This window comes from Astatotilapia calliptera, chromosome 19 (assembly GCF_964374335.1).
Source record: "Astatotilapia calliptera chromosome 19, fAstCal68.1, whole genome shotgun sequence".
In the NCBI taxonomy this organism is placed as follows: domain Eukaryota; kingdom Metazoa; phylum Chordata; class Actinopteri; order Cichliformes; family Cichlidae; genus Astatotilapia; species Astatotilapia calliptera.
In genome coordinates, this window is record NC_137440.1 from 24,195,020 (window position 1) to 24,210,019 (window position 15,000).

Below are 15,000 nucleotides of genomic sequence, written 5' to 3' on the forward strand. Positions count from 1 at the left end.
TGGCTGTTTCCTGTCTGGGAAAAAGGGACCTTCTTCTTCTAAATTTTTATTGTTGGCCAACTGGTTGTGGGGGCAAAAGGCATGGCTGAGGACTCTGAGAACAATAGGCCTGCTCAGAAGGACCAACCATGTGCTCATCAGGAACAGGGATGTTTTAGGTTTACTTAGGTTATTCTGTGCTTAGTTAATATTAGAGTGTGTTTTTGTTTTCCCCCTATTGTGTGTAAACGGCCAAACCACTATAAAAGCTACTCTCTTGTGTCTTTGTAATTAGGGTGGTTTGTGAGTTAAGTTATGTCCACTTTGTTTGTTTAAGCTTCTGAAAATTACTTTTTGTAGAGTTACATTTAGTTGACCTCTTTTATGGGCTTGCTACTTATGTTTTTGAATTTAGTCTTTTTTGAACTTTTTGAGGGTTAAAATAAAGAAAACCCTTTTTGAAGAAATTTTTTTACCTGTGTTCTTGGCTGCTTAGCCCCTCACACACAGCCCTTCAAATCTCTAACCGCCCCAGTACCACTTATCAAGGCTATTGAATGCCTTGTATTCCTTGTGCCTTCGCAAGTAATCACAAGCCAGGCATGTGTGCTCTGCCCAAAAATAGGCCTTCTTTACTTTAAAGTGTCGCCGCCACTCAAAGTACCTGAGGTACATTTCCTCATTTTTGTCCAGGAGCAGCAGGTAATCAGCCAATTCCTTGGGCGAGCTGAAGTCGTCAACATGAATGAAGGAGTCTCCCTGGATAAAGTTCTCGTAATTCTGCCTGGGTGGGCCGAGAACCACTGGCACTGTCCCCACTGAGAGTGGGTTGTACAGTTTCTCAGTAATGTAATCTTTGTGGATGGAGTTCTCAAACGCCAGATAGAATTTGCAGCTGGCGATGGTGGGGAAGTAGTCTTGGTCAGAGATGTACTCCCCAAAGGCCTGTCCATATGCATGAACCTCAATGTGTTTGTAGAGTTCATTATAATATTTCACCCGCACGTGATCCTGGTTCCAGTTGCTTACAATCCAGCAAATCAGCTTGTTTTTGCTGGGTGGTACAAAATCCTCTTCCCCTTCTGCTGCTACGATGGACCCATAAGGCACTTCAATGTCAGCATCCTGACGGTAATTGAGAGTCAGATTAAACAGGTTCTCTATCCCAGGCAGCTGGGACGAATGGGATGGCGACTCAAAGTTCATCCATATCCACTTCTGGAACGACGGTCGCTGCAGCGGCGGCAGATTGGACAGGTCAGTGCTGATGTCCCGGTGATGGATGACGACTCCATCAGACTTATTGTAGAAGTTCCTGTCTGCTGTGATGAAGCAGCCATCAATGTTAAAGAGAGAGCTGCAGACGCTCAGGTCGTACGTTTGTCCGAAGGGCCAGAGCCAGATCAGCAGAGTGGTCACGTTTTTATCGCTCTTGGTGGAGAAGAGGTTCTTGACCCGGTCTGTGGATACTGTTGACTCTACAGGACCTGATAACCAGCTTGTAGATGGTTTAAAATACATCAAAAACAGAGTCACAAAGCATCCCAGTATAAAAGTACCAAGCAGAAGGGGTCGCAGAATTCTGTGAAAAGGTGCAGATGGCATACTCTGTCCTAAAAAGGGCAAACCAAAGAGAAAAATACCACACAGTCAGCAGGACACAACATCAGGACTGATCATCTTATCGGGCTTTACATACTACCAACATGTAATAATGTCTACTGGATCATTGACTCTGAACAGAATCTGTGCCTTTAAATACTTAGTGGTATGAATATATACTGTGTGGTGTGTAAGGCAATAGTTTGCATCGGTGCTCAAATAAAACTGCTAAATAAAACTGTGATGCCTCCTACAACATATTGCAATACAAACCTGGCGGATTTTACTGAATGCTGAAATCCAAGCAAGAGTAGAGGTTGTGGGAATTTGAGGGAACAGCTCCTACATCGGATCGAAGCTTGGGTTAACCTCCTCTGTGATTCGGTGCTCATAGGAAAACAAATTGCAGGATGGAGCTAGAAGATGCTTCTTTGCTCTTAGGCTGAATAATAACGATCCTTAATGACTGAATGAAGTGTGTTTGATCTTGAATTTACTGGTCTTCTTAATGATGCCTCCTTTATACAAGCAAAAAGAGAAAATGAGAGAGAATCTATTAAGCCAGAAAAAGAGACAAAAAGCAAGCACTTTGATGACCCCTCCCATTTTGCCTACTCTCTCCATACTTGACCACAGGTATGCTATAATCAGTCTTGGCATAACAAATTAGTTTAGTGGCTTTTTTCCTAGTTAGTAGTGATATGAATTTATTTTGGACTTTCCTGTTAGTTGGCTCCTATGAAAGTTTATTTTTTATCAGTAGTGTAAAAAAATCTTTCTCGGGGATACAAACAGGTTTTAAGCTTGGACAGAGAGAGCTTCGTTAGCCAATTCTTGTTAGCTCATGAACTTTGAGTTCATTAGTGCAGTGGTGGTTCTTGAACTCACTTACTAGGTTTAAGACACTAGGTTATGTGTAGGGAATCCACTGAGTCACCTGTTACATTAATGTGGGTAGAGATATATGCTTGGGAACACCTCAGTGGTTTTGATGAGATCACTGGTTTAACCAGTTGCCACTCACTTAACCCCTACTTTTAACTGCCTAAAGGCTAGGGTTAAGTTAGATGGTTTTGGTTGCGAGAGTAGGAGGACTGTTCTCCAGCTTCCTTGGCTTGTCCCTGACTTGTAATCGGCTCCTTCATTAGAGTCACTGAATCAGTGCCCAAAGGCTTTTGTCTTATAAACTGTAGAACACTTTGTTAGTAACTTGTTGTGGTGTAGGACCTTAATATTGCGACAACATATCGCGTTTGGTTAGGATTATTTGTTGCTGCTTTTGGTTGTAACTTGGGTTTTGGCTGTTATGCTCTTTTGTTCTGGATATCTTACTATTGTCTGTGTCCAGCATAGAAACTTTGTCATCCTTAAGCTGTGTACACACTGGAACTGATTCTCCTGTTGCGTGTCGCTTTAAAGCTGGCAGCTGGTGGCTTGCGGATGTTTCAAATTCTGGTTGCCATATTTACCACCAGATCATATGTTAATTAGTGATATCCTGCATTCTCATTAGTAGTCACTTCAGTCAGTTGCCTGGGATTTGAAAAATGTTTACTCCAGGCTCCACTAACTTCATGCAGTGATAATTTCACCCATAGTCACTGAATGTCCTTGACTTTTCGCCATGTTGCACTTCCGGTTTGAAAATAGCTTTTTTCACATGTGGAACCATATGGAGGTTTGGGATATGACTGTCCAGTTAAGCTACCTAGCATGTCACTGTTTGCTTTCTAGTTATTCCTCCTCTGTCTTGGTCTGTTCTGTTCTCTTAAAAATGCTCCTAGAAGTATCAAGACTGTAGAAAGAGTAGCTGACAGTACTAGCAGAGTTGATATAAAACTTTTTAATAGGCCTATAGTATTTGTCAGTCTATAATCTTTAACATGACAAGTGCCAGAGAAATGGCTTTTTGTAAAAAAGAAGCATATCTGTCATCGCTTGGCTAACTGTCAAATACCTGCATCCACACACTCACCATGACTGAGCTAGGCATTGTACAGTTCTTAATTCAATTGTGGTTCTTTCAAACTCCATTACTTTGTGGGTTTCCCTATGTTCTGTGCCCACTGAGCTACTTCATAGCGCCACAGAGAAAGCTTGTATTTCCAGCATGCATGCAGAGATGAGCTTAATCTCTACAAACAAGTGTATAAGGCAAAACAAAACTTCTCACACAAATAGTCAGGTAGTCCTAGATAGTCCTAGATATCTTTTAAAAGTTTCCAGTTAGGCATGGATGTAGGTTGTTATTTTGGGTATCCACTGTGTGTTGTAAGAGAATGCTGCCATCTTAAGGCTGAGAAGAATAGAAGAGCTCTCTGGGGCTCAGCACACCTGCATTTGGCACAGAGGCCACACAAGCCTGACATGCCAAGTGCAGAATCAAAGCTTGAGAGACGATTTTTCTTCCATGCATCCCTGAAGCATATCTGAATCAGTAAAATCAAAGGAAAGGGTAACATGCATCCATGCTTCATCCAAATCTTTGACTTTGTTACACAGATATGCACCAAGCGGACACACAAGTCAGAGATGGATTGAGATAAGAGCCAAATGAGTGCCACTCATTTTAAAGGCTTATGGTATCAATACATTTTCATGTAGGGACAATCCTCTTACAGCACTCAACCATGCCTCCTGTGAGCTGCAGTGATAAGCTCTGTGGTTAACAGGATGCATCCCATGCATGCCATGATGTGCTGGTGTCAATTATATAAAACACCCCATAGGATGGAGGTTGACCTGTATTGCAGTGATCAGGTCAGGCCTTTGAAGTTCCAGTGTCTCCAATGTGATTATTTAAAGAAGGTGCACAATGTTTTATTTATTTATTTAGATATGTCTTTCTATCTCTAAACCACCAAAATGAGACTAAGGGGAGACTCCTGCAGCTCATTCACATTTTAAAAAAAGCATAGCTGTGATTTTGTTAAATGCATTGTGATGTATTTGGGACACAGAAAGAGCACCGCATGGGTGAGTAGTCTGCAGCGAGGCCACGTTTGAAGTGGCTGGAGAGCAGTAAGGGGAGGAAAAAAACGCAGTCACACATTTTCTGTGGCAATATCAGTCACAGAAATCTCAAATCCCAAACAGCGTTTTGTAACGGGTATGCAAAGGCTAAAGCTGCACATGTACACCAAAATTGTTGTCTTTAGATTGCAACTCATAATTTCTGGAAGGAGCTCCGCACTGGCTGAAAACGGACACTCCATCTCAGGTGAGAATTAATTTCCAGCCACCGAGCACTGAAGGTCATTTCAAAACGTGACGCTGTAGTGGAGCCACTCTTTAAAATGGTTGTCTTTTGGCGTGACACTGCATTGAAGTTGATGGGAATAATAAAGATACACTGGAATATTTTCCAGTGCTGACTAACAGAACCTAGATAATAGCGCGCCGTGGGCATAATATTTGCAGCTATGAGGGCAAGGTTTGAAATACAAGTCACATTCACGGGAGAAAAACATCCATGTCCCCTGCAGTGTGTGAACTGTCTAGTGCATTAAACATTTAAAAATGCAGTGTACAATCAAACACCCCGGGGAAAACGAGAAGCGGTCTATATTTGTCACATTTGTTTTGCGCATTTTCTTTTTGGCGTTTGCAATTAGCTACAGATGATTTGCCTTTAAAATCAGGTAGAAGATCAGACATAGGATGCAAGAATGGGGGGGAGAAAGACTCAGCCAAGCATTTTACTCACCATCGCGACAGGCGTGAGTCAAAATAAAGCTTTCTTCTCATTTCCTCCTCCTCACTTTCAAAGACACATAGGAACATACGGAAGATGTGGATGCGTTTGGAATAAAAAATCGAGCCCGCACGCCGTGTTTGCAGCAATAGAGCCCGCATCCATCGTCTTGATCCCGAAAAAATGATGATACCTACTGTAGTAATGTGCGCTGAATCTTCTCCGCTACTGCACACCGACGCAGAGAATGATGGCTGCAAGTGAAAAAAAGGGGGGAAGAAAGAAAGAAAGAGGGGGAAATCGCGACTACCTCGTTCGCTTGCACACTAAATTCATATCTCGGTGTGCGAGGGCGCCATGTATGCTCAGGGATGTGATGCGATGTGGAATAATTCCCTGCTGGCTGCCCATGCGCTACCTTGCTCTGTTTACCGTGGATGCAGCTGCAGGCTGTGGCGGAGCGCTAGTTTGAGTGGGATGCTGCGATTCCGCTTTAGTACCATATTACACTTTAATCGTTTGTTTAAGGTTCTCATTTGAATAAACAGGTCAGTCATCTCTGAAGGATTCACCTCAATTGGTCTGTACAAATTAATCTTTCAGTGATGTAAAAGCTGAAGTCTGATTGCCAGTTAGCGAGGATAATGCACCACAGCCACCTTCAGAGGCCCAAAAACACAATTCTGTTAATTTTCAGCGAGTTTATTTAATATTTTTCGCATTCTTAAATCACATGCAAAAACAACTTACAAAAAAAGTAGGTTCAATTATCTATACAGAGGCTCACAGATGCAGTTTGCCCCATTAAACCTTGAGCATGCCCTGTGATTTCTTTTAGCCAGTCAATTAATCATTTACGGGGTTGCTCTAGTGGTTTAATGTTGTAATTCAAAACAGTTGGAGTCATCATCACAGGGTTCATTTCAAAATTAACGACTAAATTTCAGAAGTGCATCAACACGATTTTGCATGGGTCAAACTCCAAAAAACTTTTCTTACACAGCGTCGGATTAAAGGCAGCCTTGCACAACAGCAAGGCAAGAGGACATGAAGACGAGATCTTTGAGTTTGACTTCAGTAGGCAAAGCAACACCTGGATGAGCCAGAGCCAATTGGAAAACAAGTGCTGTGTGCAGGTGAAGCTCATTTGGCTTTTTTGGCCACAATCACCAAAGGTACCGTTTAAGAAAAACTAGTAAAAAGCATTTAATTGAAAAATAAAGCAAACACACACACACATAACTTGCCAACTTTTAAGCATGAAAGCTGTTGCAGTAATATTCTGATTTGGGAGCGTCGGGAAAATTGCCTGGATCGAGGCAAAAATAAATTCCAATAGAAGTCAGCAAATTCTGGATGCAAATGTTCCGCAGCCAGCCAAGGACGTACAACTGAGAAGATGCTGGGTTGTACAATTAGACAGTGATCTATAGCAGTCCTTAAAACTTGCTGTGAACTGCTCCAGGAATCCAAGCTGAAGCTGAATGGCTTTCACAGCCATGCTTGCTTATAAACCTGTGGGTAAACATGCTGCATGGCTGCGGAAGCCGAAACACCACCAACAAAAATTCTCACAAGTTCAAGTGATCTGGAAGAAGGACTGGGCTGAAAATTAAGAGGCAAGAATAAAAAGACCACTGTATGTTTTCAGTGGAGAGATGGCTTTGCTGCGGGGGCAGTTTTAACATAATGCGTGATTTGTGCAGATGCAGCCAAACAGCTGTGGCCACGCAGCTGTATGCACTGATAGCACGTCTAGTAAGAGAAGTATCTGTTAGACTTGTACTGTACCATGGCAACAGCTCATAAATAAGAAGGCAATCTACTGCACAGATAAAAACCAATTTTGTTTTTGCCCTCCATTCCCTCAGCTACAAATCTGTTTCAACAACTGAACTGCTATCCTTCCATCCCGCCGCTGTTTGCATCATTATGACTCATCTCAGATTTTAAACTGACATGTCTTTGAAATGTCAAAATCTATGTTGCAGGGTTTTTTTATTTTCTTGTACTGTATTTTGGGCTGAAGCCGAGTTGAAAGCAGAATGAGGCAACAGCTTTATTCCACCAGACTGCTTTGTTTACTCGTGTCTCTGCCTCGTTCCAGAGTGCACTTTATTTCTATTCGGGTCTAATATAGTCACAGATCACAGAACTGCAAAACATGCCTATGCTGTTTCGGCTGGTGAAAATCCAGGAATAGCAAAAATGCACAAGGGTGTGCAAACAAGCGTTAATAAGACATCAGTTAAATTCACAATAATTCGTTCAAGTGCAACAAAACGACATACATCAGCGCAGCCAAAATTAGGATAATTAAGTGGTTCACTTGCCTACGGCTTTGCAAATCATTTGGCTTTTCTCATAAAGTTGGTCTTCATTTGCATTTTGCTCTGCGTTCAGCAAGCAGAACTCCATTTAGCTTTCATTTTGTTTATACCCCCATGAATAAACATCTGCTATGGCTTTTAGTCATTTTCATTCCTGCCACTTTCGTCTCTCACCACCAAATATCGCCGCCCATTTGCGAGTTATTTCCAGGTAGATTGATGGTTTGTTGGGCAGATAGTCCAGATACACCGTCTGGCTTGTTTTTGGAATTGCCATTTCAATCTGAGTCCCCTCGTGCCACTCGTTAAAGGATGTGATAGAGATAAAATCAGGCCTGGCTTCCAGTGCTGCACTCAGCGAGGTTTCGTAGTATTTGCCATTGATGCGGTTTCGAGTGTTTTGGAAATTCCAGGGTCGAATGCTCGTGTCGATATATCCCGGGCCTACACTTGGAATGAACATCAGGTTGTTATCTTCACAGAAAGCTTTTATAGAGGCCCAGTTACGCTGCGTGGAACCGTAGGAAAAACCATTAGTGGCAAAGTAGGTGTAAACGCCGTCGAACCCTGCTGTCAGGATATCTCTCTTGTCTTTCTCCTCCACCAGCAGCGCGATGAAGATGGCGTCATACGGGGTATCCCTGATGCTGTTGGTCTCCGTGTGCTTTAGCAGCTTGGCCCACTGCTCCGAGTTCAACAGATATGAGTCATACACATAGAAGAGCGGAAGAAGTTTGCCAGTGTTTGTCAAGTACTTGAAAAAAGCCGGGTGCTCTCCGTATCTGTGGAGGATGGGATGGGAAAAACAACCAGATGTCAAAGGAATAGAAAGATGAATCTAAATATGCAGATAACATTAATGATGACATCTGAATGACTCTGTGGACGAAATCACTACTCACTTCTCAATGATGTATTTAACATTAGTAAACATGTTGACTTCATCCCTTCCTTTGTATGGCTCAATGTGAAAAGCTACCTATAACACACACACACACACACACACACACACACACACACACACACCGGGGATCACAATCACAAATCCTTTCATTAGGAATATAATGACGTTTCATTCAAGCAACTGCTGCAATCTCTACACACACACCTTAATGTGGTATTTATGAGCCACCTCAAACAGCAAAGGCACAATGTCGTCTGTTGAGTCCCCGTTGTCATCCTTCATATTGGGAGGATACCAGGAAACAGCAATGACACCTTAAAATAAACAGTTACAGTATCAATATGAAATCTAAAAGAAAAACACCCAGATGGACATTCATAAAGAGAACTGGATTCATTTAATGTAAATGTGTAATAAATCTGTATTAAATGTGTGCCTGGAGCAATATTATTAGGCTTTCCTTGTATCAGTGTGTCACTATTATCATAGCTGCCGACACAATTCAATTAGAAGAGTTTTTGTTTGATAGTTGGGAACAATATGTTTATTTTGTGTGAAAAACTAAACACTAACCTATAAATGTCTGCAGCTCACTACATAGATTCAGAATGATCCAAAGAATAGGCAACATGTCATTCCTGTTTGAGCTTAACTGCATTGATTTATTTGGCCTCCTGGTCTCTGAGGTCATCCTCCATCAGCTTATCTCAGCGCCACCTTTTCGCCTAAAAGCCAAAGGCGAACAGGCTTTTCCAGCTGTTACTGCCACCAGGGCAACAACAGCTGGAATTTTCCGTGAACCCACATAAGCACATGTCTAACTGACAATAAACCACTTCTAAAGACATACAGTGTGGTGAAAAAGTATTGGCTCCCTTATATGCTTCAGACTTCAAATACATTTCCACACCAGGATAAATGCAAAAATCTGTTTTTTAAAAAATGATTTCATTTATTAAAAGGGTGAAATAATAATAAAAAAAGCTATCCAAACCTAACTGGCCCTGTGTGAAAAATGTTATTATCTCCTAATTCTAATAACTGGTTGTGCCAACCTTGGCAGCAATAACTGCAATCAAGCTTTTGCAATAACTAGGAATGAGTCTTTCACATCCCTGTGGAGGAATTTGGCCCACTCTTCTTTGCATTTTTAAAAAAAAATTCAGACACATTAGAGGGTTTTCCCGCATGGACGGCCTGTTTAAGGATTTGACTAGACCACTTCAAAACCTTCATTTTGTTTTTGTTTCATTCAGAGGTGGACTTGCTGATGTGTTTAAGATTATTTTCCAGCTGCAAAACCCAAGGTTCTTTGAGCCTCAGGGAAAAAAAGGATGGCCGGGCATTTTGCTTTAGGATTTTCTAGTAGAGAGCAGAGTTCATGGTTTCGACAATTACAGCAAGTCATCCAGCCGCCCGAGACCACCACACTACCACCGCCGTGTTTGACTGTTGGCATGATTTTTTTAAAATAAAATAATGTGTTAGTTTCATGCCAGATGTAACTGGACTCAAACCTTCCAAAAATATTTTCCTGAAGGTTTTGGGGATCAAGATGTTTTCTAAGAAATGTGTACAGTGTGAAAAAAATTAAGACATCAGGAAGGGAGCAATATTTTTTATACAGCACTGTATATATTTTCACTAGCTTTTAGTCACGTACGCGTTTAAATTTTTCTTACTGGTCTTTTATTTCTAGTGTTATTTCTATTGTTATACTTTATTTATGACTTCTTTTTATTCATATTTTGCCATCATTGCATTGCCTGCCTGGAAAGCACTCTGGCTCAGCTCCTGTTGTTTTAAATGTGGTATATAATTAAAAGTGACTTGATGTCTTACCGATGGCTGCTGTACGCAGCTGCTGCATATGAGCCTCTATAACAGAGGGGTCTCTAGAACTGTAAACCCCTAAAGCAGGGTAAAAGTTGGCTCCAATGTCATCAGGTGGGCTGTGTCTCCCTTGTGGATATCCCTGAGCTACCTTAACGTCCCAGTGTGGCAGCTGTGGATGGTCCCAGTGTATGTATTTTCCATCAATCTTTGGGTTTCCATACCACGTGTAGTAGAAGGCATGGAGGTAGTAATTTGGAGGAGGGAACTTCCTCAGTGTCGCTTCCAGTTCTGCATCCTTGTCTGACTGAGCTGCGCTGCTCATTTTGATCTCCTCTGGTTTTTTGTTGCGGTTTTCCTGGCTCTCTGGTTTGGGAAACCCCTTTATATCGGCTGGGCTGCTGAATGGAGAGTCCCGTGATATTAGCTCACTTAAGAACACAGTTATGGCGAGTATAAGCAACACCAGAGCAATTAATGTGATGCAAGGCTTGCGCTTAAATCTTGCCATTCTTCAGTTAGTGCTTGAGGCTTTCCATAGTTCATTGTTGAGACACCAGTGAGTGACTGTGGTTGGATGGGGAGCCAGTAAAGCTCAGCCGGAGAGTGTTTACCCAGCCTAGAAATTGAATGATATAAGAGATGTGAGTACGTCTGTTGATCTTCCCAGAAGTGCCCAGTCATTAAATAATAGACAAAATTGCAGCTTTAGTTATTTTTGCAATAATGTAAAGCTAAGTAATTTCCCATCTATTAATTAATAAAGCAAATAAAAAAGTGGAAATACCAAGTTTTATTTACACTATAAATACAATAGCTGGTTACAGTACGTCCATTACTGCAGCTTAGCACCACACAGTTAAAAAGCTAGCAGCATTAGCCACATGAACTCTACCTGCACTGAACTTCAGACTTGTCAACACCACACAGGCACCACAGGGCTGACACGACATCCGTTTTATTCGTCTACAGCCTAACAGTTAGCTTCTTCTTGCACTAAAACTAAAACATTTTCATATCTCACATGAAACACACCCAGTCCAATGGCTCGACCCAGTCCTCATAAATTATTTTCGCTGCTGGGATGCAGAGGACGAGACACAACCTGCACTTCTGGTTTATTGCCTGTCCTGGAAAACGTCACAGATCTACAAACACACTGACCTGAGACTGCTACTGCACTGTTACCCATCCATGCGGTATAGGAAGCTGCCTCCTCTTTAGCTAACAACAGTCATAGAGGCGGTTTAACTGAATGACAATGAGTGACAGCGCCCCCATCGCCGTGGAGGGTTCATTACAGAAAATAATAAAATTAATACCACAGGAATGAATGATAAGATAAGATAAGATAAGATAAGATAAGATAAGATAAGATAAGATAAGATAAGATAAGATAAGATAAGATAAGATAGAACTTTATTAATCCCTCGGGTGGGTTCCTCTGGGAAATTCGATTTCCAAAAAGCACAGCACCGACAGAAGTTACAGTTACAGAATATTATATATATATATATATATATATATATATATATATATATATATATATATATATATATATATATATATATATATATACACACACACACACACACACACACATATATAAATACAGAGACAAATATAAATAAAATATACGAAGGGGATAAATAGAATAAATAGGAATAAAAATAAAAATACAAGTGAATTGCACATTTCAAGTATTGAGGTCTATTTGCACCATTGACTATTTACAAAAAGTATTGCACAAGGTATTGTACAGTGAGGTGAAGAGGCACTACAGCTTAGTTGTTCCCCCCTCCTTTGTCCTCCTGTTTCCCCTCCCTCTCCCCTCCAGAGAGGAGTTAAACAGTTTGATGGTGTGTGGGACAAAGGAGTTTTTAAGTCTGTTAGTTCTTGTCTTGGGGAGAAGCAACCTGTCACTGAACAGACTCTTCTGGTTGTTTATGGCCGTGTGCAGAGGATGCCCAGCATTGTTCATAATGTCCAGCAGCTTTTTTAGTGTCCTTTTCTCTGCCACTGTCACCAGAGTGTCCAGCTTCATGCCGACCACAGAGCTAGCCTTCCTGATCAGTTTCTCTAGCCTGCATGAGTCCTTCTTTGCTGTGCTGCTCCCCCAGCACACCACAGCATAGAAAAGTACTCCAGCAACCACTGACTGGTAAAACATCCTCAGGAGCTTCCTGCAGATGTTAAAAGACCTCAGCCTCCTGAGGAAGTACAGTCGGCTTTGGGCTTTTTTATACAGGTGCTCTGTGTTGCATGACCAGTCCAGTTTATTGTCCACCCACAGCCCGAGGTACTTGTACTTGTTGACCACCTCCACCTCCTCCCCCTCTATCTGAACCGGCAGTGGACCTTCTCTGGACCTCCCGAAGTCCACAACCAGTTCCTTAGTCTTTGAGGTGTTGAGTTGCAGGTGGTTTGTGTGACTCCATGCGACAAAGTTCCTCACCAGACTTCTGTACTCCTCTTCCTGATCATCCCAGATACACCCCATGATGGCTGCTGTCTACAAACCAAACATCACAGCAGGTCTATCGTCTTGTCTTCATCCACACCGCGCTGCCTGCACTCCCTTAGTCCTCATGTGTACTGTCCATTGCTTTAGATGGTTGACAGGTTTAAACTCATTTACCTTCACTGACTCCACTCCTTGCATATTCATTGTTAATTATATATCATATTGTAATGTTGTGTAAATCAAAGCATTTCTGTGAATGCAACATCACTATTCAAACCAACAAACCTCATTTGAAACAGTGGTTTAACTTCAAAGATCAGATTTGTTTCAGTGAATAATCTTAACATTTAATATGTACAATAATTAGTTTGGAGTGATTATTCAATCAAATGTTATTCCAGAATTATCTGGGTAGTGACATTTTGAATGGAAAAACCAGTGACACAACCAAAGGAGAAACAGAGGACTCCTCCTTATCTGACCTTTTCCTATGTGAAGTCTGTGGACAGTGAATATATCCAGTGATGATGATAGCCTCCAGCAGTGTTTCCACAGGTTATGAAAGAAGATTATTTTGTGCACATGTTTACAAATAAATAAAAACCCCATTGCTATTTCTTTATTGTTCTGAAAGTGGTACTATGGCTCATTGTTGCTTGGCTCTCATCTCATCTCCACTTGGACCCTCACTGTTTTCTCTGTCACTGACCTCATTGTGTTCAGGCCTTTTTTTCCAGAGGGCTCTGAAATGGCCTTAGAGTTGTTTGGCATTTTTAGCTGCCTAAACTGCCACACTGGTTCACTTCTGCTGCATACAAAAGGATGGAGATGGAAATGTATGAATGAGTGAAGAGGGTGTGTTGAAAATATGAAAGGAGTAGAGCACTTTGAAGAGCTGTTGAATGAGGGAAATGAGAGTGAGAGGAGGACAAATTAAGGAAAGTTAGTTAGTGCATAGGATGAGTGAAGGGAAGCGAGGCCAGCTATGAAGAAGATGAAGAGTAGGAATGATGGTTGATTCAGATGACATACTTGTGGAGGTATGAAGATGTCTTGGAGAGACTTGGAGAGAGAGCCGTGGACTTTTTTTCCAGATTGTTTTTTGTTTGGGATGGAGAAGTGTGTTAGCACGGACTTTCAAGAAGAAGCACAATGTTCAGACCTGTAGTAACTACAGAGGGATGATAAGCTATATCATGAAGCCATGGGAAAGAGTTGATGAAGCTTTGTTAAGCAGAGGTGGTGATCAATGAGCAGTAGCATGGCCTCATGCTGAGAAAGAGCACCACAGATGTGATGTTTACTATGACAGTGCTGATGGAGAATTACAGAGAAGCTCAGGAGTTGCACTGTGTATTTTTGTAGATCTAGAGAAAGCATTTGATAGGGTGCCAATAGGAATTCGGGAGTGGCAGTGAAGTATCTGAGGGTGGTGGAGTACAGTGAGACAGGGGTGAGGTATGTGGAAGGTGTGACCTTTGAGTTCAAAGTAGGGTTGGGATGACATCTGGGATTGGCTCTGGAGGTTTTCTGGTTTGCAGCAGTGATGGATAGGCTGAAAGATGAGGTCAGGCAAGAGTGGACAAATATTAATGTTTGCAGACAACATTGTGATCTGCAGTGAGAGGAGAGAGTAGGTCTAAGAGAGACTAGAGAGGTGAAGGTATGCTCTGGAGAAGAGAAAGGAAAGTCAGTAGATGCAAAACAGATTATGTGTGTGAATGACAAGGAGGCAGGTGTAACAATATAGATACAAAGAGCAGAGGTAGTGAAGGTGGACGAGTTTAAATACTTGGGGGTCAAATGTCCAAAGCAATAGATATTAGACCAGAGAAGTGAAATACAGTGCAGCTAAGGTGGAGTGGGTAAAGATGAGTGCCAGGGGTGATTGGTGACAGAAGGATAGCAGCAGGAGTAAGAGGAAAGGTTTACAAGAGGGTAGTGAGGCCTGCTATGATGCATGGTTTGGAAACAGTGCCCTTGACAAAAAAAAAAAAAAGATATACTGCACAAAGGATGTTGAATATTGACCTGCCAGGCAGGAGGAGTAAAAGAGGAAGGGCACAGACAAGATTCATGGATGTAGTGAAGGAGGGCATGAGAGGGTTGGTGTGACAGAGGATATTAGATATAGGGTGATGGAGGAGGAGACAAAATGACCACGCAAATGTGGACCCTCTCTTATTTAAGCCAG

At 41.8% G+C, this 15,000-nt stretch overlaps 2 protein-coding genes across 5 annotated transcripts; both read right to left on the bottom strand.

Moving 5' to 3' along the window:
• Window positions 1-364: 364 nt before the first annotated feature.
• LOC113012137 (4-galactosyl-N-acetylglucosaminide 3-alpha-L-fucosyltransferase 9-like) lies at window positions 365-5,716 on the bottom strand. Its single transcript, XM_026152148.2, has 3 exons — window positions 5,288-5,716; window positions 1,855-2,099; window positions 365-1,592 (listed from the first exon to the last, which is right to left on the bottom strand). The coding sequence occupies exon 3, from the start codon at window positions 1,582-1,584 to the stop codon at window positions 502-504; it is 1,083 nt and encodes a 360-aa protein (XP_026007933.2). The 5' UTR covers window positions 1,585-1,592; window positions 1,855-2,099; window positions 5,288-5,716; the 3' UTR covers window positions 365-501.
• Window positions 5,717-5,961: 245 nt separating this feature from the next.
• Window positions 5,962-11,564, bottom strand: manea (mannosidase, endo-alpha). 4 transcript variants are annotated; one of them, XM_026152142.2, is made up of 5 exons: window positions 11,238-11,481; window positions 10,352-10,961; window positions 8,714-8,823; window positions 8,508-8,584; window positions 5,962-8,387 (listed from the first exon to the last, which is right to left on the bottom strand). In XM_026152142.2, the coding sequence occupies exons 2-5, from the start codon at window positions 10,851-10,853 to the stop codon at window positions 7,754-7,756; spliced, it is 1,323 nt and encodes a 440-aa protein (XP_026007927.2). In that variant the 5' UTR covers window positions 10,854-10,961; window positions 11,238-11,481; the 3' UTR covers window positions 5,962-7,753. The 4 variants fall into 4 exon arrangements, with proteins under 4 accessions (XP_026007927.2, XP_026007930.2, XP_026007929.2 ...); XM_026152145.2 differs by lacking the exon at window positions 11,238-11,481 and adding an exon at window positions 11,507-11,564 and having other exon boundaries at window positions 7,352-8,387; XM_026152144.2 differs by having other exon boundaries at window positions 7,352-8,387; window positions 11,367-11,536.
• Window positions 11,565-15,000: the final 3,436 nt, after the last annotated feature.